Source organism: Liolophura sinensis, chromosome 7, assembly GCF_032854445.1.
Source record: "Liolophura sinensis isolate JHLJ2023 chromosome 7, CUHK_Ljap_v2, whole genome shotgun sequence".
NCBI lineage: Eukaryota > Metazoa > Mollusca > Polyplacophora > Chitonida > Chitonidae > Liolophura > Liolophura sinensis.
This window is the reverse complement of record NC_088301.1, coordinates 29,593,679-29,619,467: the sequence shown is the minus strand read 5'-3', so window position 1 is coordinate 29,619,467 and position 25,789 is coordinate 29,593,679. Positions and strand designations below refer to the sequence as shown.

The window sequence follows — 25,789 nt, the reverse complement described above, 5'->3', positions numbered from 1 at the left end:
GTCTGGGGAAAAAGGACAACCATACACAAGCTGCTGGAAGACTTCCTCATATACGACCGGAGAGGAAGCCAGTGTGCGCAGGACTCAGGACTCACTGCGACCTCTTTGGTCAGAGGCTCCTGAGCCACTCAATCACGGAGGCCGCTTCTCTTGCCGGTGCTGATCAGAGTTCGACAAATGAGGTCGTATGCTGGAAGCAGCTCTCGTGTTTTCTCTCTAGGTTAACGTAATTTATTAAAGAAAACATTCCGTATAAAGTATGATGGAAAGATTCATTTAAACACGATTTATTCTCGTGAAATGTTGATCTAAATTGTTTAATGCATTGTACCACAATTTATGGAAGACCATAATAGCATATTTTAATAGTTTTGTAAAATAAAGAACACATTTTATCAGGAACAGGGCCATCTATCTATCTATCTATATATATATATATATGGCCCTGTTCCTGATATATGTATTAATTAAGATTTAGAGCCATGGTGCATACATATTTTGGCGTCATTTGTAGTTACATTCAAGTACTGAAAAAATACATGCCAAAATAATTCTGAAGAAAACCCATTTTTGCTGTCATATTAAATCTTAAATCCTGAAGTACATCAACAGAATCGGTATTTTTTCTCATTCCTTAGTTTCAAATACTTTTCTTTACTTTTATAGCACTTTCCACTTTACCTGGTAAGAGAGCTGTGTACAGTATGCTGGAAGTTGATGTATCTGAATACCGTCTGCAGGTTTGGGATTGGTTGCGTTTTGGCGATTCTCATTGGTGGGCTTGGGGCTTACAAGCTTCATGAAGTCAGTTACAGCTCACAGCAATAAAACTGTTCTGTGACTGACGAGATTAGCACAAATGGTTAATCTATTTTACTGTGTTATTGAAGACTGGGTCAAAAATGATTTAACTAGAAAGAACCTTGTGCTCCCATACAAACACATATAGACATGAACATCTGCCTTTATGTGTATGATAGTGAGATGAACAAAACGATCCGATGTTAGCAAAAAGACATCACAATTGTACTTTTTCAGAGGTATTCAACGATTGGTCCATCCGAATCATAAACCGCATCATCACGAAGCTCGTGGTTGACTTCAGAGGCGGAGGCGTGAGGCTTGAAATCAGCCCTGCTGATTCCGGTAAGCTCAAGATGTGTAGTTTTTGACTGTATTGAGCTCTGTCGACTGAACTGCTTTCTCCTGACGTAAGACCAACCACGCACACAACTACATAATGCGTGCTTGAACGTTTCACGGAAGTTTTTGGACATGAAACCGTACACAATTGGGTTCACGCAGCTATTGCCGTAGGCTAGAATGTAGAAGGCTTTCCTCATTGGTTTAAGGTACCCACGGTTTAGCTCGTTTAGCACAGAGAACGATACTAGAACGTTATTGACCAGTATAGGTGCCCAACAGAGTACAAAGAGCACAATGACCGAGACCAACATCTTGATCACCTACAACAATGATAAAAAAAACCATACTGGAAGCGAGATGAGGTAAGATGTTTGGCAATCATTCTTTATAAATGAAAACGGAATTCTGTCTACGTTTTAGCATAGTAAGCTTCATTACGCAAATAAAAACCATTTCCTGTCATAGTTTCTTAGGTTTCCTCTGTTATCACAGATGACCACATTTCTTTCACCAAAATCATACTGTTCAATTCCATTTCCTGTTTTGCATGAGATAGATATTAGATCTTCGAGATTTCAAACGAAATCTCGGCGAAAATTAAAACCAAAAAAACTACCTGTTTCCGCGTCTTATCGTCTTCGGAGGAATATTTAAAGCCACTCTTCCTTAATACCGGGGCTGTTTCAGTGAGTGGTGGGCTGTACGAGTTCTTTTTTCTCCTACCATCAAACTTCTCAAGCTTGATCCTGGAAATTTAGAGGAACACGGAGTTATATGTACACCTACAAATATTCAGTAGATTTTAGGAGAGAACGCTTCGTTGACTCTGTTAAATGGATTTGTTTATCTAGCATATATTTTATGTCTTGTCAGGTCATATAAAAAACAATGAGATAGAGTAAATCAAAATTATTTTGTGCGTGTTATAACGTCTTATGACGTCTTATGACGTAATGCCGTCTCAACTCATAATGAAGCGCACAGTGCCTACACACAAGAGGTTAAATATTTTTCGGCGGTCTGGACAAGAAGAAAATTAACTTCTCTGTTAACAGTGGCCATGCAATATGTTGAGGTGTTAAAAGATTCCTATTTTGACGACATGACGTCCACATTTTTCTACATGGAGGCATAATAGCTTCAGTGAGTAGGCGCGTCCGGCGGATTTCAGTATGTTAAAGATGCATCGACAAATTCAGCGAAACACTTCGGAAAACATCGCCGAAAGTTTTCTCCCCCAGTGCAAATAATTTTATCTGCAGCAAAAAGGTTTTCTCCATGTCGAAATAGTTTTTAATTCAATGTAAGGATATTCTCCACGGTCTAAAGGTTTGGGCGCGAGGTAAATTGGATCAAATGCGCTGCACTGGTACAGCTACCCAACAACTCAAAATTTGATTTTTGCACCAAGATATGGTGTTAGTTTACATTCATTTCAAGTGAGAATAAAATACCTCTGTCGCAAAAGGGAAAAGAAATATATTTTTAGTTTAAAGAGCATTCCACTGAAACGACCTATTTAATAATAATAATAAACATATTTTGTAGATGCAAAGCTTCAACTCAAACATAAAATACCTATAAACATTTACTTTCACATGGATTCTAATACACAAAATAGACAAGAAACTTTGTGATTTACAGGAATCAGTATACACATAGGGGCATCACCGATGCGACATTGAGCTCGTGTTATTGTGTTTTGTATGTATGCAAAACCACGGTTCAGTATATGCGGTACTTTGAAACAGAACCCCAAACATTGATTCCAATACAAAACAGGCACAGTCAACCCAACCCACTCACCCACTCGCATCATTGTGCTTTATATGTCTCAAACCTTGAGCTCAATACATGCAAGACTTTTTAAGATACTACCTTTAACATTTCTTTAACTATTATTGGACAGCGATCCCTGAGCGTACTTTGTACAGTCGAGTTAAAATGTTGCAAATTTAACTTTTTATTACCAGGCTTTCGTTAAACTTTATTTTAACACATGTATAGCGAGTTCAAGTTAGGATTGTTGATTTTTAACCATTACGTCAATCTTTTTGTCTATATTTATTTCTTTCTGGTGTTCTAAGATTCCGGTAAAAACATCCTGGTAAATGTTGATTTTTGTTGCTTTTCATACGTACCCTCCACTGCGCATCTCGGATCTACGGAAGGTCATTGCCCACAATTCCTTGCAGATGCTTATGTAAGCAAAGCTCATAACGGTAACAGGTATAAGCAGTAAAATACAAGCCATGTAGATTTCGTAGAGTTGGTGGTAAATTGGTTTTGTGAACTGTTTCTGGCACCAGAACGATTTCCGGTAATGGCCAACTTCTCTCAACATCTGTAAACAAAATAAATATTAATGTATCTAATGTTATTTACGGGTTCAACTATGGATTTACTTGCTGAATCATGCTTTTTGAACGACGAAGTATTGGCGACGTTTAAGATGATATAAATGTTCGCTGTTTCAGAGGTCCAGGGCACAAAGACATCGTAGCTACAATCGATTGTAGATCCTACAATTGAGTTTACAAATGATTGTTCAAATAAGTTGGGTGGCTTGCACATAAGAATTTTTGAAGTTACTGCCGATGGACGATGTGCCGGTCAATAACTTTTCTTGCTTTTATTTTCAAGAGTTCTACATCATAATTATCCAGCAGTAAAGAACAACATGACAAATATGTTCGCAGCATTTTTTTGAGACAATTGCATTACGCATCTTTGGAAACCCAGTCGAAAGGTACACTTAAGAAAAAAACTGTGGTGATCCACACGAGGTGCATTCAGTACGCTCTTTTGTGAATAAGAGACGTCACGTGTAATGTCACATGTGTCTGAGAATTTGCTGGTGATTAGGAAAAAAACACGCCAAGAATCCTTGAGAGAACAATTCTCAAGCCAAGTCTTACAAATGTTGAACGTTAACGTGGAGTTGACGTACTCCAGGCTGATCAGTCTACTTTCGCTGTTGCACGTGCCATGAAAGGCTGTAAATGGACAGTAAATAAATCACAACCTGAGGACATGTGTGCATCAAACGGGTACGACATCTGATCGCCCCACGTCAGGACGGCCATATGTGACGACACATGTCGAGGACAATCAAATTCAACCAATACGTCATCGTTTTTACGTTAATCGTTTTACTCCCGCACCGTCAACCAGCAACGTACTGTTTAGACGTCGTGTAACTGCCCAGATCATACCCGACTTCAATGCGCGGGATATAGTGACCAGGTACAGGTCCCGGAGCCGGTACTGTTCTTGGATTCTCATGGTACAGGCCTTCAATTCCAACATGACAATGCGACACCATACACAGCTGTTACAACGAGAGATATTCCGCAAAATGTGGGTATTGACGTCATGGAATGGCCATCGAGATCACCTGATCTCAATCGCTTCCAACACGTAAGGGATCTTGGCTTCATGCTTTTACACGTCAACCTCAAAATGTTCAAGAACTGAGCGCCATGTTGGTACAGCAATGGCGCATGTTGCGTAATGCTGTGTTCACGAGTGTTAGGCAGTCGATGAGACAACGTCATCTTGCCTTTGTGAATGCTAGAGGTGGGCATACACGGTACTGGAAAAGCTCCAGTACAGATGGCTAGTTTCAGATGGCTAAATCAAAAAAGTGATTCAGTTATGCCGCTGTTGACTGTGAAGGGTCCACCAAGCGCAGCTTAATGTTTATTCTTATTTTAGTGTACACTCAGTCCATAAACTAGATTTATCCTCTAGCAACACACTTTGTTCGGTATGGGTATGTTTGGAAAATAAACTAAAGCATATTTATTGTTCAATAACCTAACTAACAGTCTATCTGACGTAGTATTTGTACTTTGCGTTGATTTTGGGGCAGTTGAAAATATTTTACAACGGGATTGACCCGATTGTAATTGGTGATTGTAAAGTTACTTCTGCTTTTTGGTGCAAGAGGGTGTCGATTGTAAGCTAAGACAACGGTCGAGATCTTATTGATTTACAAACTTAATAATTCTTATAGTGATTTACAAACTTATGCTTACGATCCCTTTGTGCAAGCGGCCCCAGAAATCATAACTTTTAAACTGACACTACAGATGGTTTTCTACGAAACCTTGCTTAGTTATATAGCTTTACTTATTTGCACATGACACTATGACTCGCTCTTTGCCATATATGCTGCAACTATGCGGCATTGCTTTATCGCATTGAACCATTACAACAACAACAACACATGTGAAAAATGTTTACATGTAAATGAATACACGATATAAATTTCATGACAAAAACCACACTTGGGTAATTCTCCTCACAGGTAGTGGCAAAGACATGCCTTTACGCAAAGTCTTCACCGTAACAGGTTTACTGATGCATCTGATAAACCTGAAATTCTTACCATTATAGAGATTTGAGAATTCATGACAATACAAAGACGATTTAAGTCTTTCAATCCGCTAAAACATCCCCTGTAAAAGACTTCCTATGGAATTCATATTATTGAAAGTATATCGTTCAATTTTAGGGATATCCGTTCTCCGAGAACTGAATGTCAAATTCTTAATGCATATTGACGAGTACATCGACATAAACCTAAATCCCTGTGTAGCGTGACTGTGTCGAGTCCCAAGAAATCAAATCTTTTTTCTTGATTATTCATAGCGGCTGCCCGGATGCCGTGCTCCTAATGTGTTGGATAAAACCATACAGACAGAAAACAATCAGTGATTGGAATCCCTTCATGTCCATGTCAAATATTTGATTCAAGACTGTGCCTCGTTGTACATAACCGACTTGGCTAGTTTGATATCACAGAAACGCTTCAACCCAATGTGATGGCTCATTATACACTCTAACCTGTAGGGGTAGAAAAGGGATAGCTTTCAGGCAACTTTACGCTACACTGGTTCCCGTATTCATCATTCCTGATATTTCATACTTAGTGACTGCGGAGAATGACAATACATTACCTGGCCGCATGTGTTACTTTATGTTCCAGACATACCCGTATATAATAAAGCCTGTTGCTAGTGGATAAATCTGGTTCATGGACGTAATGAGTGAACACTAAAACAAAATTAGGCAAAGAGATGCGATTAGTACACCCTGCACAGTCAACAGTAGCATGAAGGGTTCACTTTTATGATTTCACAGGGACCAGCAATCTGTATTGTAGCTTGTTCAGCATGGCGTATGCCTATCTCTCGCATTCACAACAGCAAGGCAACTTTGTCTGATTGGCTGTCTAACACCCATGAACACAGCATTAGGCAACCTGCGCCATTGCTGTACCTACAAGGCGCCCAGCTCTTGAACAGCCTTGACATCGCAAGGCACGAAGACGTCTTTCAAGAGCAACCCATCCGTGTTCAGTGGGAATGGGGTCAGGTGATCTCAATGGTCACTCCATGGCATTAATACCCTCTTAACACAGCCTTATTCCATTGTCTCTGGTTCCGATTTACTTGTGTCAGAATCGTAAGGGCGTTGGGCATGAAAATGGGCAGCGTGCAAGCGGCTTCGTATGGTCTGGTCAGTCACTCGAGCCCTAAACAGTACGTTACTGACTGGCACTGCCGTCGTAAAACGATTACATAAATGACGTAGTTGAATTTAATTCTCCTTGTCATGTGTCGTCACACGCGGACGTCCTGACTTGGGGGCGATCAGATGTCGTATCCGTTTGATGTACACGTGTTCTCGGGTTGTGAATTGCCCGTCTGCTGTATCTCAGGTGCAAACAGCCACAGCAGATTGGCCAGCACGGAGCATGCCGACTGCACGTTCACATTCAACATTTGTAAGGCGTGGATTGAGAATTGTTTATCCCTCAATGATAGCGTGTTTTTTTCTAACCAGCAAATTATGCACACGTCTTGGTGCTCAGCCGCAAGAAACGGTCGTCACGTGAGCTTGTACAAGTGCAGGGTCAATTTTTCACAAAAAAAGCTAGCTGAATGCACCACAACTGCACTGATCGCATGCGTCAGGTTAGACCGGGCCATTATTATATTTGCCATATTCCCCATTTTCAATATTCTCCAAATGTGAAGGTTCTTTTTTTTGTTCAGTGTATAAAACTGTAGTACCAGCTATAACATAACTTGTCATTTAACTTTAGAAGCTACTTTTTAAGCATTTATATAAACAGTCATGATAGAACTCTGATTGAGGTAAATTTGCAAGTGAACAAATTTCACTGGTAATACCCATTATCACACTGCCCCCGCTGCACTAGTTTTACTCTGTGTACTCTAGCCTTTTATATTCTATAGCAATTTCTCTCTTTTCTTCGCGACTAGTTATAATGTGCGAGTCCTTGGACTACAGTTTGCAATTGTGGTCCTCAGAATGCCAGCCATTATCCTTTCTCACAAAAGTTGTAAAGCTTGTAAGTGTCCTACGTTTTCAGATATTAAACATGGCAACCAAGCTTTTAAAAACGGGGACTTATGAAACCATGCCATTGCTTTACAGAGATACCACTCTGCCTGCGTCATTTGTCCCACATTTCCCCTTTTGCGCATCATTTTCAACGGTAAACGGTCGGCAAGTTCCAATTAAAACCCAAACAAAAATATTCATATACATACCCTTACGTGAAGCACCGGTGCAGCAAGAACGAATGACAGAAGCCAAATTCCAATGATAGCACGTCTTGCTCTTCCCTTAGTGCATTTGTACTTGGCCTTGATGGGATGCAGTATTGCATAATACCTATAAAAGTGAAATAAAACACATCGTTTAATACCTGTAAAACTGAATTAAAACGCAGGGCATAATAGTTGCCAACGTGAAATAGGAGGCTGTGCATGCTAGCTGTAAAAGTTAGATAAAACACCTTACATAATACATGAACCTGTACAAGTGGAAAAAACCCGCTTCAATAATACCTGTAAAAATGAAATAGAACGCTTCACATAATACCTGTAAAATTTAAATGGACGCTTTACATAAAACACTTGACATGAAATAGATCAGAAAATAGTGATACTATATTAAAAAATTATTAAAAAAATATCTCCAGCGGGCAATTTGAAAGTATCTGAAATTGAATCTAATTGACTAGTAATATCCGATAAATTGGTCATTTGGTGAATGTGTATGAGAGCTTGTATAAATTCATTCATGTGATACGAAATGAAGTGTCAGAGAAACGCAAACAAATTATTCTATATGTGGCGAGATAACCACGGCGGAAATCGAAGAATGCATGGCAGAGCTGGTTTTTAATACCAAATACGCCCGATGGCCTTACTAGATCAAACAAGATGTCTTGACACCTCTCTCGTTACATGTTCATCTCGTACGTAGTGGCTGGATGGTCACATTCTTATGCTTGACCACTGTCCGATATTCGGTTAAGTTTACCCCACTCGACTTCATTTCCGGGAGGTATTCTTCTGACACAGTTCATAATAGCTGCCGGAAACGAAGTGTTGGTCTTTCCACGGTTGCCTCGTCTGCAGCATGGATAGCTCATTCTCTGCTAATTTCGTCCCAATTGGATACGGTGTCCACAAGGTAATGTCTTTTCAAGTCGTTTAGACTTGGCCGAACCTTCCCTGGATGCAGCCTGAAACCAATTCCATCCCCTACCAGCTCAAGAGACGCCCCCTAGGTATGCAAAACAATCAAAGCCCTCAGCTCGAAAATTCAAATTTTCTCACCCTACAAAAAAAATCCTGATTTCCGTAGAGCAAATGTCAAAATATCATCGGATTCATTACAGGTAATTTGGCAGAACAAAGCAGTCATTATCAACAGAGTAGATTTACATTCGCATCATGGTCTTCCATTTACTTTGGGAAGGCTTGTAATAATGTACTTGTTAGCATACTTCTTTCCACGTTTTACACCCTCCTAAAATCGATTGTAGCCTTTATAAACCATGCTGGACGTGTTTGTGGCCGTCTGGATACTCTTTTGTATTTTTCATGTTTCTTCATCATCCACTAATCTCTGCTTTGTATTTTGATTGGTTCCAGCCATCCATGTTTCCTAAAATGGGGATATTGTCCCATTAAAACGATTGACACTTATATTTTAGAACTCCAAACACGTCATATCGTTCGCACCTTGCAAGGTGTACAATTCAATAGATACATTTTTTCCACATAGTTCCGCTATCGTGGGTAAATATTTCAGCTCTAAATAACAAGGGTGGCCATAGGAATTATCAGTTAATATCAGTAACCGAGATCATAAAATTTTGCAAGATATGTTTAAAGGAAAAGAAAATATAAAATAAATCTTATAAATATTGTTATATATGTTTTATGTTGTCTTTGTTTTCAAATGTTTGGATTGTACTATGGATCTTATTGATAAGGTATGCTGTGAATTACTTTTTTTATACCCTTTACTTCAGATTTTAACAAAATTGTTGTGGATTTAAATCATGTATCATGCGGATGTGGTCGAAAGAGGGAATCTGACAGTACATTACTGTTTTATCGATAAAGTAAAGTCGATGTGACGTTTATGTCGACAGACATTATCAGTATAACACAGAGCCCCATGGAGCCCACGTATCCTAGAACCCCAACATTTCACTGTGTTTAATTCAGTAAAACAATCTAAGGATATAACTGAAAGTATTTCCAGATACAAATCTTAACGATCCCTTATATACAAAAGAAAAACAATACGGGTTTTTTTTTGTAGATAAATTTTGTAGGACTCAGATTTCATGGAGTGAATATATACCAAATCTATGGACAGAAGTACATTTTCACATCTTACCTTTCCATACTCATAGTTGTTAGGGTCGTCACAGAGCAAATGGCGGATACGTTTTGAAAGTAAAAGACGAGCTTACACAGGATCTCTCCAAACTGCCAGGTAAACGTCAAGAAAGAAGCCAACTGGAAAGAAAAAGCGCTTAATTTGACTGACAATATTTTTAATTTATTTATTAAATCCATATGCACATACTAGTTACTGGTAATTAAAAATGAAACATGGAGCACTTTTCCGAAATACAGAAATAACCAGAGATAATTTTGATATTTCGCATGTTTGGTGTTTGGAGTAGTGTGATTAATGTTAACTAAGTAGCCACTGGGGTGCACAACCTGTTAAAGTCGGTGAATGTTTGTCAGAGGCAAATACACCCGGTAATCTATCATTGCTTTTAACTTCATTAATAAGAATCTATTCAAATATCAACAAGCATCCCTTGGATCTAGCTTCCTCTTCATTTGGTTGTTCTGAACATTGTTGTTAGACCATGGTGATAAGATATTAAGGGTGAGTGGCAAGCACTTAGGCAGTATTTGGGCAAAAATGATTTTGTTTGAAATTCGTTGATGCTGTACATAAGTTAAGTGCAAAAAATTGCTATTTTGATAAAAGGAATGATTTCATTCAAACTAATGTTGATAATGTATGTGGAAATATTTTTGAAGTTTCAAAGATTTGAGATAACCAGGGTAGGAGAAGTTACTTTCTCGCGGACGGCATGCAAGAATGATGGACACCATTTAGCAGTCCAAAGTACATTTAAATCGCTTACAAACAACAACGAAGCCAAAATTTGTCAAAAGCCTTCATATGGCGGGTATATATCTCACCTTGTAGCAATTATTAGATCTTGAGTGTTATGTGTATGTCTCAGTAAAGTGTACAGCTACAAAATCACAGCCAAGCGTGGAAAACATAGTTACAATTGTCGTGGTGGTAACATGCTTAAGCCACGAAACGTTTGTTTTTCGACATGAGAATGACAACATCAAAAATCAGAACTAATTGGAAACAGACGCTCTAAAAACTAACCAAAATAAACAAAAATCCTTTTAAAGGTCGAAAACATTAAATATAGATTGACATGTACACAATATCATTATATGCTTAAAATATCTTTTAAATATTTAACTACAGCGGCGCCAGACACGCTGGCAAATAAATGAAATATAGAGTCAACTTTTAGACTGAACACATTTGGGGGCATAGCTCCCATCGAGAACAAAATTATGTTTTAAAAGAAGTGGACAAATTCTCTTCGCCGGGCCTACACATGCATGAGAGCTCCAGGTTAGTAGCCTTCCACGCGATTCTTCCCTAAAGTGCTGAAGTCCTATTCTCACACCGGACACCCCACCTGAGACTGAGAGAGATGAATGGAAGTGGCTCCGAAAATTACTCTGGTAAAAACATAGGCAATCTTTGAAACCTGCACTGAGGGGAGTACGGAAGTGCATATGTCGGTAAATTGCAATAGCTGGGCAGCAAATAAAAAAGGGAGAGAAAAGAAAAAGGGGGAAAAAGGAAAGAGTCAAAAAAAGCCGATAAAGAAATGGATTGCCTTTTAATAATCATTACAAATATTTGTGGTTACATGGCAATTCCACGTTGTGAAAGCAATGCAAAATGTGGCAAAAGGAACACAGCAATAGGCAATGTTCGTGAATTTAGTTGACGGTTTGATAATCAGAAGTAAGTTAGATGCCAGTTCGATATTCAACTGCATTGCAACTGAATTGACATCTGGGTTAATAACTCCACATGACCACAGAAGTTTGCACACGCACACACAGGCCATTGTTTTTGGCCGCTATGGAGATGAATTGGCAACTGGCATCTGGGATTATAAGGTCACCTATTCTAAATGTTCTTGTTAATGCTTAAATAGCAGCAGATTACACTCAATTTAGCACAACGGCTAATCCAGAATTGGGTAAGAAAAATGCAGTGGTGTTAATTCCTATTTATTAGGCGTCACGGCTCTAGAAATACTCAAAATCTTGCGTTGTCATCACATTTAACATACAACAGCATTAAACAGAACATCCAGGCCTAGGGGATTCTTAGTTCACCACCACAATAATAGTTTGTGCAGGAATACAATAAAATAAAAGATTTGTAACACTTGCAGCGACGACAGTACATAGTTGGTAAAAGCAATTTCTTAATGCGGAGTATATGACGTGGCCTGAAAAGTACAAAAGACTTTTTGGCATCTCTTTAAACTACAATTTTCCTAAGGCCCAAGTAAATAGCTTGGTACCCTAAATGGTGATAGCTGTCAAAACAACTCTCATACAGAGGGAAAGAACGAATTGAGGAAGCTAACCAGGGTCCAATTTCACAAAAATGATAGTGACGTATAAGTGTCGTACGACAAATGTAGGATAAAAAAATGTCGTATGTTGCTTTGTGAAACTGGGCCCAGGTCCGGCCTTCTCAGTAGCCTATGTTCATCTATCATGTCATATACGAATATTTCCGGCCACTGACAGAAAACACGCAAAAAATAGAGGAGTTATTAAGAACATATTAAGATGTGCTTAAAAATGAAAATCTTTGTAGCGTGTTTTTAAGAAATGAGAAGAGTACATGTAAATCAAATAAACGTAAATGTAAAGTCAGATTTTAACCCATCATCCTCAAAGGGGCGTTCGGGGGGGGGGGGGGGCTCCGTGGTTCGGCAGGTTAGCGCGCGAGCGCAGCGTAAGGACCCAGAAGCCTCTCACCAATGCGGTCGCTGTGAGTTCAAGTCCAACTCATGCTGGCTTCCTCTCCAGTTGTTCGTGGGAAGGTCTGACAGCAACCTGCGGATGGCCGTGGGTTTGCCTTGGGCTCTGCCCGGTTTCCTCCCACCATAATGCTGGCCGCCGTCGTATAAGTAAAATATTCTTGAGTACAGCGTAAAACACCAATGAAATAAATAAATCAATGGGGCATTCCAAATCAGTAATTGCAAAATCCATTTCCAAAATAATTATTACAGTGAAAAAAAATGGGAAAGAGAATATAATAAAACGCAAAATATCCCAATTTTGCTATGTATTTTGATTTTGTGTTACTGCAAGAAACTGATCTTCAAAGCGTAATAATTTGTGTTTAAACGTCACTTGGGATCAAGTATGTGTCCAAGTACCAGGTGCATGGAGTTAGATCCCGATCTTTGGCCTTCATTAGGAGGCTAAAGCCTAACATGAGTGCTACCAATTTAGCCGTTCCACTGTGACTTGAGTAGTGCGTTGCCAGTTCGCCTACTAAACATCATCGCCTACTGAACGCCATCGCCTTCTGAACGTCGTGGCCTACCAAACGCCATCGCCTATTAAACGCCATCGCCTACTATACATCATCGCCAAGGCAAGAGTAAACAATACAGTAACAACGATCAATGAATTCCCCAGACAGCTCTGGTTTCCTCCACGAATAAAACTAATGACCAGGTATACGTAAAACATCGAGAGTAAATAAAAAATATTTTTTATTATCGTGCTTATTTCAGATATTATAGTCCATAATATGTTCAAATACGCAAGCAATAGTATAGAGAAAAAATGAATAAATACACGTGCGAAAGAAAGGTGATGTACTTAGAAACAAGTACACACGCATAGATACTGGAATTCTTTTACCGGTCATACTAGACACAATTCCATCTTTTCAGCATTGTTGAGAGTATGGATACATCAGATTGCAGTGTAATACACAGGAATGAATAATTTTATTACTGCTTTAGTCATAACAGAATACACAGAACTGATAGAAGACATTTAGCATTTGCACAACTGTAACAGCTGTGGTGATAGTTCATAAATAAATAAATCCTTCTATCATTCACTCTAAGCTCTGTTACTCTACTGCTCATGGGTTATTGACGCTGCTTCCCAAATGGTAATTCCATATCTTCCTGAGGCCACGTACGCCACCTTTTAACAAGTGGGTAACACGTGCACATGGCGTTTTACCCCTGGTTAGGTTGGATAATGGACGAGACGTGTCTTAGTTCTGGCATCAATGCTGAAAGGAAGAAAAACTAAATGCGACTTTTGTTCACTATGCGAGCAATGTAGGGTAGATTTTTTCTGAAGGCCTTTTTGAACATGGTATTACAAGTGCTGGATAAATCGAATGCGCTCTGAACAAGTATGATGCTGAGACGCAAATGACATTGACCCCGTCTGACTCTCTGTAACTCTGTAACTATTAGGCTAGGTCAAACACTGGAAATATCAAACAAATCCTATGCTATCTGATACGTATACGCTGTTTGAGAGAAGATTACCTCGCATAAAAAGCATTTTTATATCCACTGCGTTCACTCGGTCTGAAATTCCGATAAAGTTGATGAAGTTAACTTTCCAGACATTCAAAACTAATTTGCTTCTAAGCTCCTTTTTGTTGGCGGGGGGGTTGGTGATGGTGCAAGCTTCAGAAGACAGTTAGTAGGGCATATATTGGGAGACCTCGCTACACGAAATGTCACCACCTGGTTACCATTAAACCAATCATTAGGACCGTTTACATTAAATGGCTGCGATAATCCCTTAAGTTTGCTAAAACTAAAATCCTGCTTTCGTCACAGAAGCTTTATAACACACGTATGTGAAAACGACAAGTACATGTGCACGCACACAGGAAATCTACACATGATATATAAATCAGTTTTACCTTGAGAAAATGACTTAATAAGGATAACAAAACCTAGTCCTATATCTTAACAAGAAGTAACCACAAAATAATCATACACTCAACAGCGAGCTGTATATATAAGCATACTCTGGGATGTGTATTGCCTGATCACAAAGATGGCTGCGACATGAGGGCATAATCTACGCTGAAGGAAGAAAGGCCGTTTTACGTTCTGAGTGAAGTATTTGTCGAGAATAACGTATGTATGGGGTAAAAGGCCTAGCACAGTTTATTTTCACTTTTACAGCACAGATTTGCATTAAGGGACAACTTTTTCAGAATTTCCCCTACAAATGTTCATTTTGAGAGTGTGAATCATACATGATACACTTGTTCAGCTAGCATTGTATTTATGCGGTACCACCAATGTTTGAGCCAGCCCACTTGTTCAGCTAGCATTGTATTTATGCGGTACCACCAATGTTTGAGCCAGCTCACTTGTTCAGCTAGCATTGTATTTATGCGGTACCACCAATGTTTGAGCCAGCCCACTTGTTCAGCTAGCATTGTATTTATGCGGTACCACCAATGTTTGAGCCAGCCCACTTGTTCAGCAAGCATTGTATTTATGCGGTACCACCAATGTTTGAGCCAGCCCACTTGTTCAGCTAGCATTGTATTTATGCGGTACCACCAATGTTTGAGCCAGCTCACTTGTTCAGCTAGCATTGTATTTATACGGTACCACCAATGTTTGAGCCAGCCCACTTGTTCAGCTAGCATTGTGTTTATGCGGTACCACCAATGTTTGAGCCAGCTCACTTGTTCAGCTAGCATTGTGTTTATGCGGTACCACCAATGTTTGAGCCAGCCCACTTGTTCAGCTAGCATTGTGTTTATGCGGTACCACCAATGTTTGAGCCAGCCCACTTGTTCAGCTAGCATTGTATTTGTGCGGTACCACCAATGTTTGAGTCAGCCCACTTGTTCAGCTAGCATTGTATTTATGCGGTACCACCAATGTTTGAGCCAGCCCACTTGTTCAGCAAGCATCGTATTTATGCGGTACCACAAATGTTTGAGCCAGTCCACTTGTTACAAGAGTCTTGGAGGGCAATAATTTCTCAGCGCCTGGCGGGGTCAAACCCAGCGGGTAAAACTTCTGACAGGTTATCTTACACAGAGCGAAAAGTGTCCAATAATTTAAATTTAGTTTTATCTGGTACCTCCAATGTTTGGCCTGGCCCAAAAGAACCGAGTCGATGGGAGGCGTCCGGGAACCTTAGCAGCGATCAGAATGTCTGACCGGTGTGACCTACTTTCAATCTTGCATGTGCTTTAGATGTAGTTGCGGTTCTAACTCGTCCCTCTAATGCTTGAGTTAGACTCGTTTCACGGTGCCTTTTATATCCAATTTCCTCGCCGGGAAATGTAATTTATTTCTGTTTATAGCTAACATATCGCTGAAGTCAAGTGCAAAATGGGTGGCGCGGTTTACCTGGGAAATAAAAGGACAAACGTCTGTCTCCAAAGTTGATCAGTTCTTAACGTCTATGTCATTAAACTTCAAAATTAACTTGGTGAAAGTTGACTCATTAGCTCTGGACTCATCACACGGACAAATCGCACGTTATTTGTCACTCCAGACAGTTTCTAAGAAATTTCAAAAACTGGGTTTTTCGGCAATAGCCAACTCTACCTGCACTTTAAAACTGAAATAAGCAAAATAACTGAAATTACCAGTTATTTATGATAAGACCTCAGAAATGGGTTAGGGATAGGGATATGTTGCCAGTGAAATAGCACCCTTGACGAGCAATGGCCAACAAAATGCAGTTTTGTTACTAACACTAATAGTTCACATATAGTTCTTAATCTGGTGATAATGGTGTACAAGGAGAAGCTTGCTTCGAACATAGGACGAAAGGATCAAACCACTGGCCAAAGGAACGAACAGACATACTCCAAGAAGGCAATCTGTCGTTCAGGCAGCCCTATTTAATTCAGCTTCCTAACCAGATTTAATTAGATTTGGCCCATTAGTTCTGGAGATAATGCAATGACCAGGTTATATTCTCACCAACGATGCCATGGTCCTGACGAAGGATCGAAGGGAGCAGACGTGAAACTCAAAAAGTTCGCCAGATCCTTAAGGCCCTAGTCATTAGGCTTCAATAAAATTTGATCAAATTTTGTCCATTAATTCTGGCGATATTGCACGGACAAGCCTGTTACAATGTCAAAATGTTGACGAACGGGCGAACTAGAGGACGAGCAATTCCCAAAAGTTTATTAATTATTAAGGACCATGTCTTAAAGTGCCACTGGCACGTTTTTATAATATATCAAAAGAACGCTGTGTGATGAATCAATGATTATGGCATAATGTCACTTCGGCAACATTGCACCCGTATAGTGGCGACATTATCTGGTGAAAATGAGGTTCCTATTCCTGACAACTGGGGCCAAAGCCGGCTGGACCATTGTTCTCTTGTGTTATATGAGTACTACGTTAACCCTTAAATCGCCATGGCAAAAGCTGGAGTGGACCACAGGCTGTACAGCTTAGGCCAAAGTTTAACTCAGGAAAACTTCCCCATTAAAACTAACGGAATGCATATATTCAGCAACAGGAGGAAGGTCAAACGACGTTTTTCTGTGTAGGCAACTGCCGGCTGCTCCCAATACCTGTTGATTTTTTATACTGCGAAACGCTTAATACGAAGGACAAGCTTATCTGAAGTATGCTCCAAAGAATTCAAACCTGGTCTCGTGCACACATGAGCAGATCCCACGTTTGACTAGAAGGAGGAGAGACAGGATGAAGGCCATGGTAATACATGTAGCAGGGTAATTTTGTTTCATTAATTATCAAAAAAGCCATATTATTTCTTAAATAATGGAATGAATGAATATGACGTAGCTTACCATATTCAAATCACGTAGACAACACACAGTAAGCGGGAGTTGTCCAAGCTTTGAGAAATCAAGACCTATGACCCCTCGTTTTTCAGCAGTGTGCAACTCCTGTCCGAGTTGGGTAACATGGCAAGCTATGTATTATTTATTAATTCCGACGCTGGAAACGAGACTTTCCACAGATCTGTCCATATTGTGAATATTAGTGCTTCAGTCTTAACCATTGCTGGCTCCCTTCGTGACATAGCTAAGAAGCTATGGAGGTCACACAAATCCCTGAATGTCTAAAGTTGTCAGTAACAGACATTCCTAGACTAGCATTCAATTCTGCTATAGTCTGTACGACAGTATCTCTTTGATGGATTCTACGACCAATAAAGTCATACATATGCTCTGTGGTGTTCCCATTCGGGCTACAAGCTGGCCATGGGGTAGTTGCTAAGGTCTCCTGATGAAGAAACTCGAAAAGCTTGGTCTGCTCGGTCGAGCATTATCGTGGATCTAAATGGGTCGAGTTTTTAAAGGATGGTTCTCCGAATGTGGCTCTACGATTAGATCAAGAACTTAGTAATGGTCAGACTGCTTTTCGTACTTGATAGATATCCCATCGCCTTGGGACGATCAACCGCCATCTCAAAAAGTCATCTACGGTACTCCTCTAGTTCCCTAATACAGGGGACGAAACATTTTACCACTACAAAGCTTGGTTACTCTTGACCTTCCCACGAGTCCTGTAACACATTTGTTAGCAAATGTGTACAGACCGTGCAGGATCTCAGGCGATCAGTGCCATTGTTGTATCTAATTCCGATTAACCAGGGGGTCATTTACTATTCATGTATTATTTCTTTCATATCTCTTGTTTTAGTTTGGTTTGGAAATAGGCCTTGCGATTGTCGATTTGGAAAGCCCTTTGGAACGGTTTACGTAAAGTACACGGATTTCGGACTTGACGTTTAGATTCCAGATCTTGAAAGTCCTTGCCGCCATAATTTTGGACATGCTTTTGTACCAGACGATCACAAAGCATTAATGTGGTCAGGCCTTTAGCTCCTTTATTTCCCGAGAGTTCCACACCATATGAAATCAACTATCTAACGGATCTATGAGCACACGTTTAATGCAAACTTCATAGAAACAAGGTCATGAGAACATTTGTAGGACCATACAAAACCGTTATTCTTTACCCACAAGCCACTCCTTTGTCAATCTAATCATACGGATTCAAACAACAGAAGACAAGTAGATCACAACCTGATAGTTTTGCCAAAATTCTGATATTATTTCATATTTAAGTGGCGCTAACTCGACTAACTTACTATTGACTACATGGAAAGAAATTCGTCCAGACTTACCCAATATAATTTCGAAGTTAACACGCGTAGATCTTCAAAGCATGCTCATCAAGCCCATGTTGTTTCATAAAGATGTAATAAAAACTGTGAAAGTACATGTGGTTGACCCAAACATAAAACCTTACTCTCGCTTTAAGCTCTGACAATTTTGACAAAGTCAACAGAATCGGCATTATGCGAGAAGCATGTCGTTAGATCTGAAACTATCAAATATTGCAAAAGGTCTATGCTTCGAAATAGACATTCGTATACCCGCCGTCAGCCAGTATGTAAGTTCCAGGTCAATAATCACAAGGACAATTCCCAAAACGACGTTTAGCACAAACTACCAAGGAACTAAGAAAGGATATAAAGTACAAAACTAGGATGGAATCATGCAAAGAGAAGCAATCAACAGTTTCCAATAATGTTGGGAAGACGCAAGAAATGTTCAAGGCGAATGAACGAAGTCATTACCGGTATTGAATGAGTGTTTGGGGTTTAACGTCGTGCTCAACAATTTTTCAGTCATATGACAACGAAGGAACCCTTAGGGTGTATGTAAATCCTTGTTGCAGGACGGATTTCCATCGCTCTTTTATCTAGTGCTGATTCACTGAGATGACTTACCAAAGGGCAAGTAAGGCGCCCCGCCCATTATACTGATACGGGTCAACCAGTCGTTGCACTATCCCCTTCATGCTGAACGCCAGGCGAGGAAGTGACAACTTCCTCTTTTAACGTCTTAGGTGTGACTCGGCCCAGGATTGATCCTGGAATCAATGATCTACCTCTCCGGAAGCGAGACGCTCTACCAATTATGCTATCTTGGCCCGTAGTACCGGTTTTCAAATCGTGCACTAGTATATACTGGTAACTTGTACGTCCATACAAGTGTCTTAGTTTCCCTTGAACTGCAACTGACCCAACGTGGCGAACTACATGTCCTTCAACAGCCTCTATCGCCCTGTGTTATATGCCAAATATGAACTCCACCCACGCAGACTATGAGAAACGCCATTTAAGTCGATCAAACTCCAGTACGTTATTATGGGTCACCAGTCAGTCCAGACTTACAGCGTCACTAAATTTGACTCATCAGCTTTGGCGATATAATATTTGGAAACCAAATTTTGACCATTTGAATGTAGCCCGGCGGTCGAGAAAATGGTGCCGTTCATTTTCCACTGGGCTCCTCAAAGAGCAGAGATATGAAATTTTATCTAACTTGATGAAGATACATGAATCCTTTCTCGGCAAATATTCCGGTAACGCACAGGATGGGAAAAAGTTTGACACATTTATAGTCCATAGGGGATCACGAAGCAATTTATAATAGATGGAGTTTGATGTACATTTTGAAAAATAGCTCTTTTTTTTTAGGACAGCTCCTTTTTTACAAATCGCAACGAATGTATTTAAAAATGCAACGCTTTCTGCACCCAAATTAACTAGGAAAGATAGAGAAAATAGTCCATTGTGTGAGATGTAGATGTATTATGTATACATTACATGTATGTAATGTATATATGGGTTTCTGAATAAAAATTATTACATTTTTCGGCATATTACGAAGGAAGTTCAAACGAAGTCTTCTAACTTACGTAAAGCCGAGTCACATTAATATCTTTCGCAGCTGAAATGAACAACGATGATATTATCGACAATTTATATGCATGGTAAACGTTCTGAATAGGCCTTATGATTTCATGCATTCGCCTGCATGGACAGTCATTCCGCCCTTCCATTACCAATGAAACTGATGACCGTTTCTCTTTACAAGATTCCGTCCTAATTTCGTATGTTATGTATATTTTCTTAGTTCCTTGGTGGTGAGTGTTGAGCATAGTTTTGGGGATTGTCCTCGTGATTATTGAGCCGGATTGTCAATTTTGATTGACGGCTGGTATACCTGTTCATTATTATCATGGTTTTCATTGTTTTGACTTCATGACAGTTATCCTGACACCAAAGTTAGATATTCACAACATCAAGGAGCTCACAATACAAATGCTACTGATGAGTATAAATTTGTTTCGCCACAGTATGGTTGAAATACTGCCGATGTGACGTTATGCCATCATCATTTATTCATTTATAAATTTGTTGCACTCACATCTAGTCATTAGTGATACGTTTTACTAAGTCACTTCGTTACGTGAGTCAGTATGGAATATGGAATGTATATTCTGTATCTATATCTGGAAGTGGCGTGCTAGCGCAGCACAGCGACCTAAGAGTCTCTCAACAATGCGATCTGGGTTACCAGAATTTCCAGAGGTTTTGTATAGCTTAGAAAAACTAGAAATCTTGTTTGCTTCTGACAACAAAATCCAGACTATTGATGTATCTGTATTTTTGAGGTTAAAGTCTCTGGGGACGCTTGACTTACAGAACAACGATATAGCCCTTGATTCCTCCTTAATTTGGAAACTGTACCTGGGTCAAGTCAGCCTTAAATTCTCTTCAGCTGCCATCAAACATCAAATAAAAAATGCTGACTTCCTCATCGGTCGTACGAGGGAAGACTGCGGCAACCTGCGAATGGTCGTGGATTTCTTCAGGCACTTCCCGGTTTCCTCTCAGCATAATGCTGGCGGCCGTCGTATAAATGAAATATTTTTGAGAACGGTGTAAACACCAGTGGAATAAATCAATAAATAAATAAACATATCTGGAAGCATAACGATCTTCAGGTTCTACGATTGGTTGTACAGACAAAATGCCAGGAGTAGATCTAATGACACGACATGATTTGACTGATCTATTATCACGAGTCTGTAAAACAAAACTGATACTACGCATTGATTTATTTATTGATTTGATTGGTGTTTTACGTTGGTGTTGAGTACGCCGTACTCAAGAATATTTAATTTATACAACGGCGGCCAGCATTATGGTGGGTGGAAACCGGGGGAAAACCACGACCATCCGCAGGTTGCTGGCAGACCTTCCCACGTACGGCCGGAGAGGAAGCCAGCATGTGCTGGACTTAAACTCACAGCGGTCGCATTGGTGAGAGACTCCTGGGTCATTGCGCTGCGCTCGCGCGCTAACCAACTGAGCCACGGAGGCCCCTTCTACGCATTGAGAGACCTGAAATGTTACCATAGCCTGTCAAAACAATGCCTATTGCTACCATAACCAGAGCTCAGTTTCCTAGTGTGTAATGAACCCTGAAAGTTATATGTGACAAAAATCCGCCTAAAGTCATTTACGTCACCATGCAATGCATGTATTTGACATTAAGGAGGGCATTTTTGGCAACAACAAAAAATCAATCAACCCAAATCCGATGGAAGTTTTGCTGTTATTTTAGAATAGCCCAAGTACTTACCATTCACAAGGTGTCAGCCTCCCTTCTGCATGTGTTACCGTTCAAAATCAGTTCCTGACAGGTTCCTGACATTTCTTAACAAAGCGGGTGGCATTTATCACTTTTTCAAATCAAATCATTGTAACACTATAAATAGCACACGTACAAGTCTGACATTGACTGAGAGGCAATAGTTTGAGCTTTTCTTGGTAAATACAACAAAATTTGAAGACTATTGCATTTAATAAACAATCCCAAGAAAAGAAGGAAAACTGACCAGTCTATGGGAATGCTTAATTCATCGATATTTCGCGCATTAAGAGTCAGTCTACACAGAATGGTCAGCTTATGTAGATCAGATGTACAAATATACAAGTCAAACAATTCGACGAAAGACGCAGGTTTTGGAAGCTAAAGGAGACCCGGCATTAACCTATAAAGTAATCTAAGGAAAATACTTTGCACATGAGACAGGCCTGGCCTGTGACACTCAAATAGCATGTAGTCAGTCTAGTACACACAAGGGTATACAAAGCCACAGGACAAATAGGCCTACTTGAAGAACAGCTTCAAGATCAACACAGAGTGTAAGCTAATATTGCAAAACAAAAATAATTGCTTTACTGCATAAATATAAGGACAGTCGGAATGGATAAACTCGTACATTGTTGTAAACATCTAATTAAGCAATGAAAGGACAAGTTATATATAAACACATGGAAATATAAACTCGTACATTTTGGTAAACATCTAATTAAGCAATGTAGTAAACGAACAAGTTACAGCACTGTATTGATTTATTTCTACATAACGGCAAGTCCAGGCCATGCTGGTTTTCATTCCAGCCGTAAGTGGGAAGATCCCTCGGCAACCTGCAGATGACCGTGGGTTTCCCCGGGGCTCCGCCCGGTTTCCTCTCACCATACTGCTGGCTGCCGTCGTATGAAATATTCTTGAGCACGGCGTAAAACACCAATCAAATAAATAAACCTACATTACGGTTTTGTTTGATTTTTAGAATAAATACTGTTATCATTAAATTAAGGCAAGGACTCTACACAGCTTGTCGTGGTGGCGAATAAACGTTAACAAAATATGAGTTTAAATCTATACCTTATTTACCATTAATTAATTTATAATGACAAATAATATGACTATTAGCGAAAGACGTATGTTAAAGCTCAGATAGGTCAACGTAAAAGATATATACGTGCAACTGACAAATTAATACGTTGTCTGCATTTGTGCATGGACACATGCAAAATGCTGGTGTTGCACTGACTAAATGCTGATTGTATTTATATTGACAGCAAAAGAAACGCCAAGTCCGAATTTTTCGCTATTTTTCAAACTGAAGTCAAACCTTATCCCCTTTAATCACTTATTTATTGCAACAGCCAGTTTGACGGCTGGAAATGGCTCTTGAAATTGTTACTGCAGGAGTTTACAATTGACCCGCTTTCAAAGGAAGATACCGCCCGTGGTGGAAAGTGACAGGCTTTCAATACAATGGACGCCACCCTTACGCTTGTGCATGTTTTTTTCTACTTCTTTTTTTTTTTTTGGTCCATGAACTAAGGCCGCTGTTTTTGTTGCTGATTGAGTTCTGTTCCTAGGATGAGTGACCCGGATGAACCGATCTTATGTCGAAATTGCCCGGCAGCTGTCATGGCCCTTCTTGCTGGTGACATTGAGGAAGTCATGACGTTATAGTGACTTGATATCTTAAGTTTTGAGAACTGCGTTTCTATTGCTGCTCGGTACATTGAAATATCCACAGCCCGTCCTTACTTTGTTCAGATTTTGATAAATGTCAGTATATAACGCATTCCAAATTCATATTTTATTCAGTCTGTCATGAAACACGAATATAGTTGACACATGATAAAACTCATACAAATAGATAGATCTAAACATCAGCACAGAATCTTGTCATACAGGTATATAGCTCTATCGGCGTTCTGTTTTATGTCGATTCTGTGCATTTGAATTTAATTTGCTTGAATGAAGGTCAAGGTGAATAAAATATATATCCGGTACAGAAATAAACGCAGTCTAAAACAGAAGTATTTGTAAAAAAAAAAAAAAAAAATAGCCGAATCTAAAGCCCTAGGCGGAGAGTATATAAATAGCGTAATAAATGTATTGTCTTCTGTATTTAGAGCTCCTGTATTTAGTGCTCCTGTACTAGTGCTCGTGAAAATAAGTATGTTTTGTGATAATATATGTAAAGCGGCTAGGAATCGAAGAATTCTGTATATGGGTCGAGGATGTATATTTTATAAAACAAAGTCTGGAAATGTGGTTACGTATGGAATGTTTAAACAAAATGGATGTTTATTCAAAGGGATATCTTTGCTATTGTTAATTCCACTCATCTAGAACAGATTCACTTACCTTAATTGGTACACATGTCAAAAGCAAAAGTAAGTCAGCTGTAGCCAAGCCCAACAAAAACGTGTTCGTGATGTTGTTCATTCTTCGGTACCTGGTTACTGAGAGAATCACCAAAGAATTACCGATGATTCCAAGAATCAGTGTGGTTCCGTAAACAAGAGCAACTGGTACCAACTCCTCTGCAGCAATTGTGAATGAGGCATCGTAATCGTAAAAATATTCGTCTGTAAAGTTTTCCACGGACTCTGTAACGTTACCTGGTGAAGATATCGTAGATAATACATCTGAGCTCATGATGTCGCCCTGGTGCAAAGAATGTTACCTACTGTGCTGGCGATGAGAAAGGACCTACGAGTAGTATCTGATCTACGACTCTAAAGCTCAGAGGCTTCAGAGCGTACTGACCATTTGGCAGTCCTTACACTGATGGCAAGGGCCGATCGACTCACTGCGCCAATAGACATCAGTGTAATGGAAAACCACGACAGCAGTCAGGTCAACTTTAGCCTGTCCTGGGTAAGCTAGAACAGAACATGGACAAAGTGGTGAAGCTGTCATCGAGCTGCATTCAGTCTGAACAGTTCACAAAGAACAGCACCTCACAGCTATCCTGTCTCCCAAACATTAATGCACAGTTAGTTTTTGCCAATATGCAATAGCAGAAATCCGAGGAGAGTAAATTTAGTTCGGTTATTGAACACACGACACATTTTGTTATTTATTTATCTGATTGTTGATTTACGTCATTCTTAAGAATTTTTTTACTTATACGATAGCAGATAAATTTTATGGGTAGACGAAACCATATAAACCACGAACCTTGGCACGTTATATACGAACTTATCGACCTCTTATTGTCACGGCCCCACAAGCAGTCAAAGTAGGGGTATCTACAAACTTCCTGCCCAACGACGGGTATGACCACGCACCTGGTGAGAAAAATTTGAGTAAGTAATGTGAAGAAAAAAAAAACAAAGTCCGCCATGTTTTGAATTCGAACTAACGCCAAGCCCTGGCAATGTTCGTGTTGGCCGTTGACAACTACGTCCAGTGGCTAGAGTATCCTACAGATACGACAACGGGCCTCCGTGGCTCAGTTGGTTAGCGCGCTGGCGCAGCGTAATGATTTAGGAGCCTCTCACCAATGGGTCGCTGTGAGTTCAAGTCCAGCTCATGCTTGCTTCCTCTCCAGCCGCACGTGGGAAGGTCTGTCTGCATCCTGCGGATGGCCGTGGGTATTTTTCGGCCTCTGCCCGGTTTCCTCCCACCATAATGCTGGCCGCCCTCATATAAGTGAAATATTCTTGAACAT

At 39.9% G+C, this 25,789-nt stretch overlaps 1 protein-coding gene across 1 annotated transcript; it reads right to left on the bottom strand.

Moving 5' to 3' along the window:
* Nucleotides 1-1,034: 1,034 nt before the first annotated feature.
* On the bottom strand, nucleotides 1,035-24,771 carry LOC135470823 (orexin/Hypocretin receptor type 1-like). The gene is made up of 6 exons (XM_064749867.1): nucleotides 24,478-24,771; nucleotides 9,886-10,007; nucleotides 7,734-7,857; nucleotides 3,288-3,490; nucleotides 1,763-1,892; nucleotides 1,035-1,466 (listed from the first exon to the last, which is right to left on the bottom strand). The coding sequence occupies exons 1-6, from the start codon at nucleotides 24,769-24,771 to the stop codon at nucleotides 1,035-1,037; spliced, it is 1,305 nt and encodes a 434-aa protein (XP_064605937.1).
* Between the last annotated feature and the right edge of the window lie 1,018 nt (nucleotides 24,772-25,789).

Bases quoted from the DNA above. Each gene is read 5' to 3' on its own strand.
- LOC135470823 (XM_064749867.1), bottom strand. From the start codon at position 24,771: ATGAGCTCAGATGTATTATCTACGATATCTTCACCAGGTAACGTTACA. The intron at 7,858-9,885 runs GTAAGATGTGAA...TCACTTTTATAG, and splicing joins ACAACTATGAGTATGGAAAG to GTATTATGCAATACTGCATC. The intron at 1,893-3,287 runs GTACGTATGAAA...CTAAATTTCCAG, and splicing joins TCCGAGATGCGCAGTGGAGG to GATCAAGCTTGAGAAGTTTG.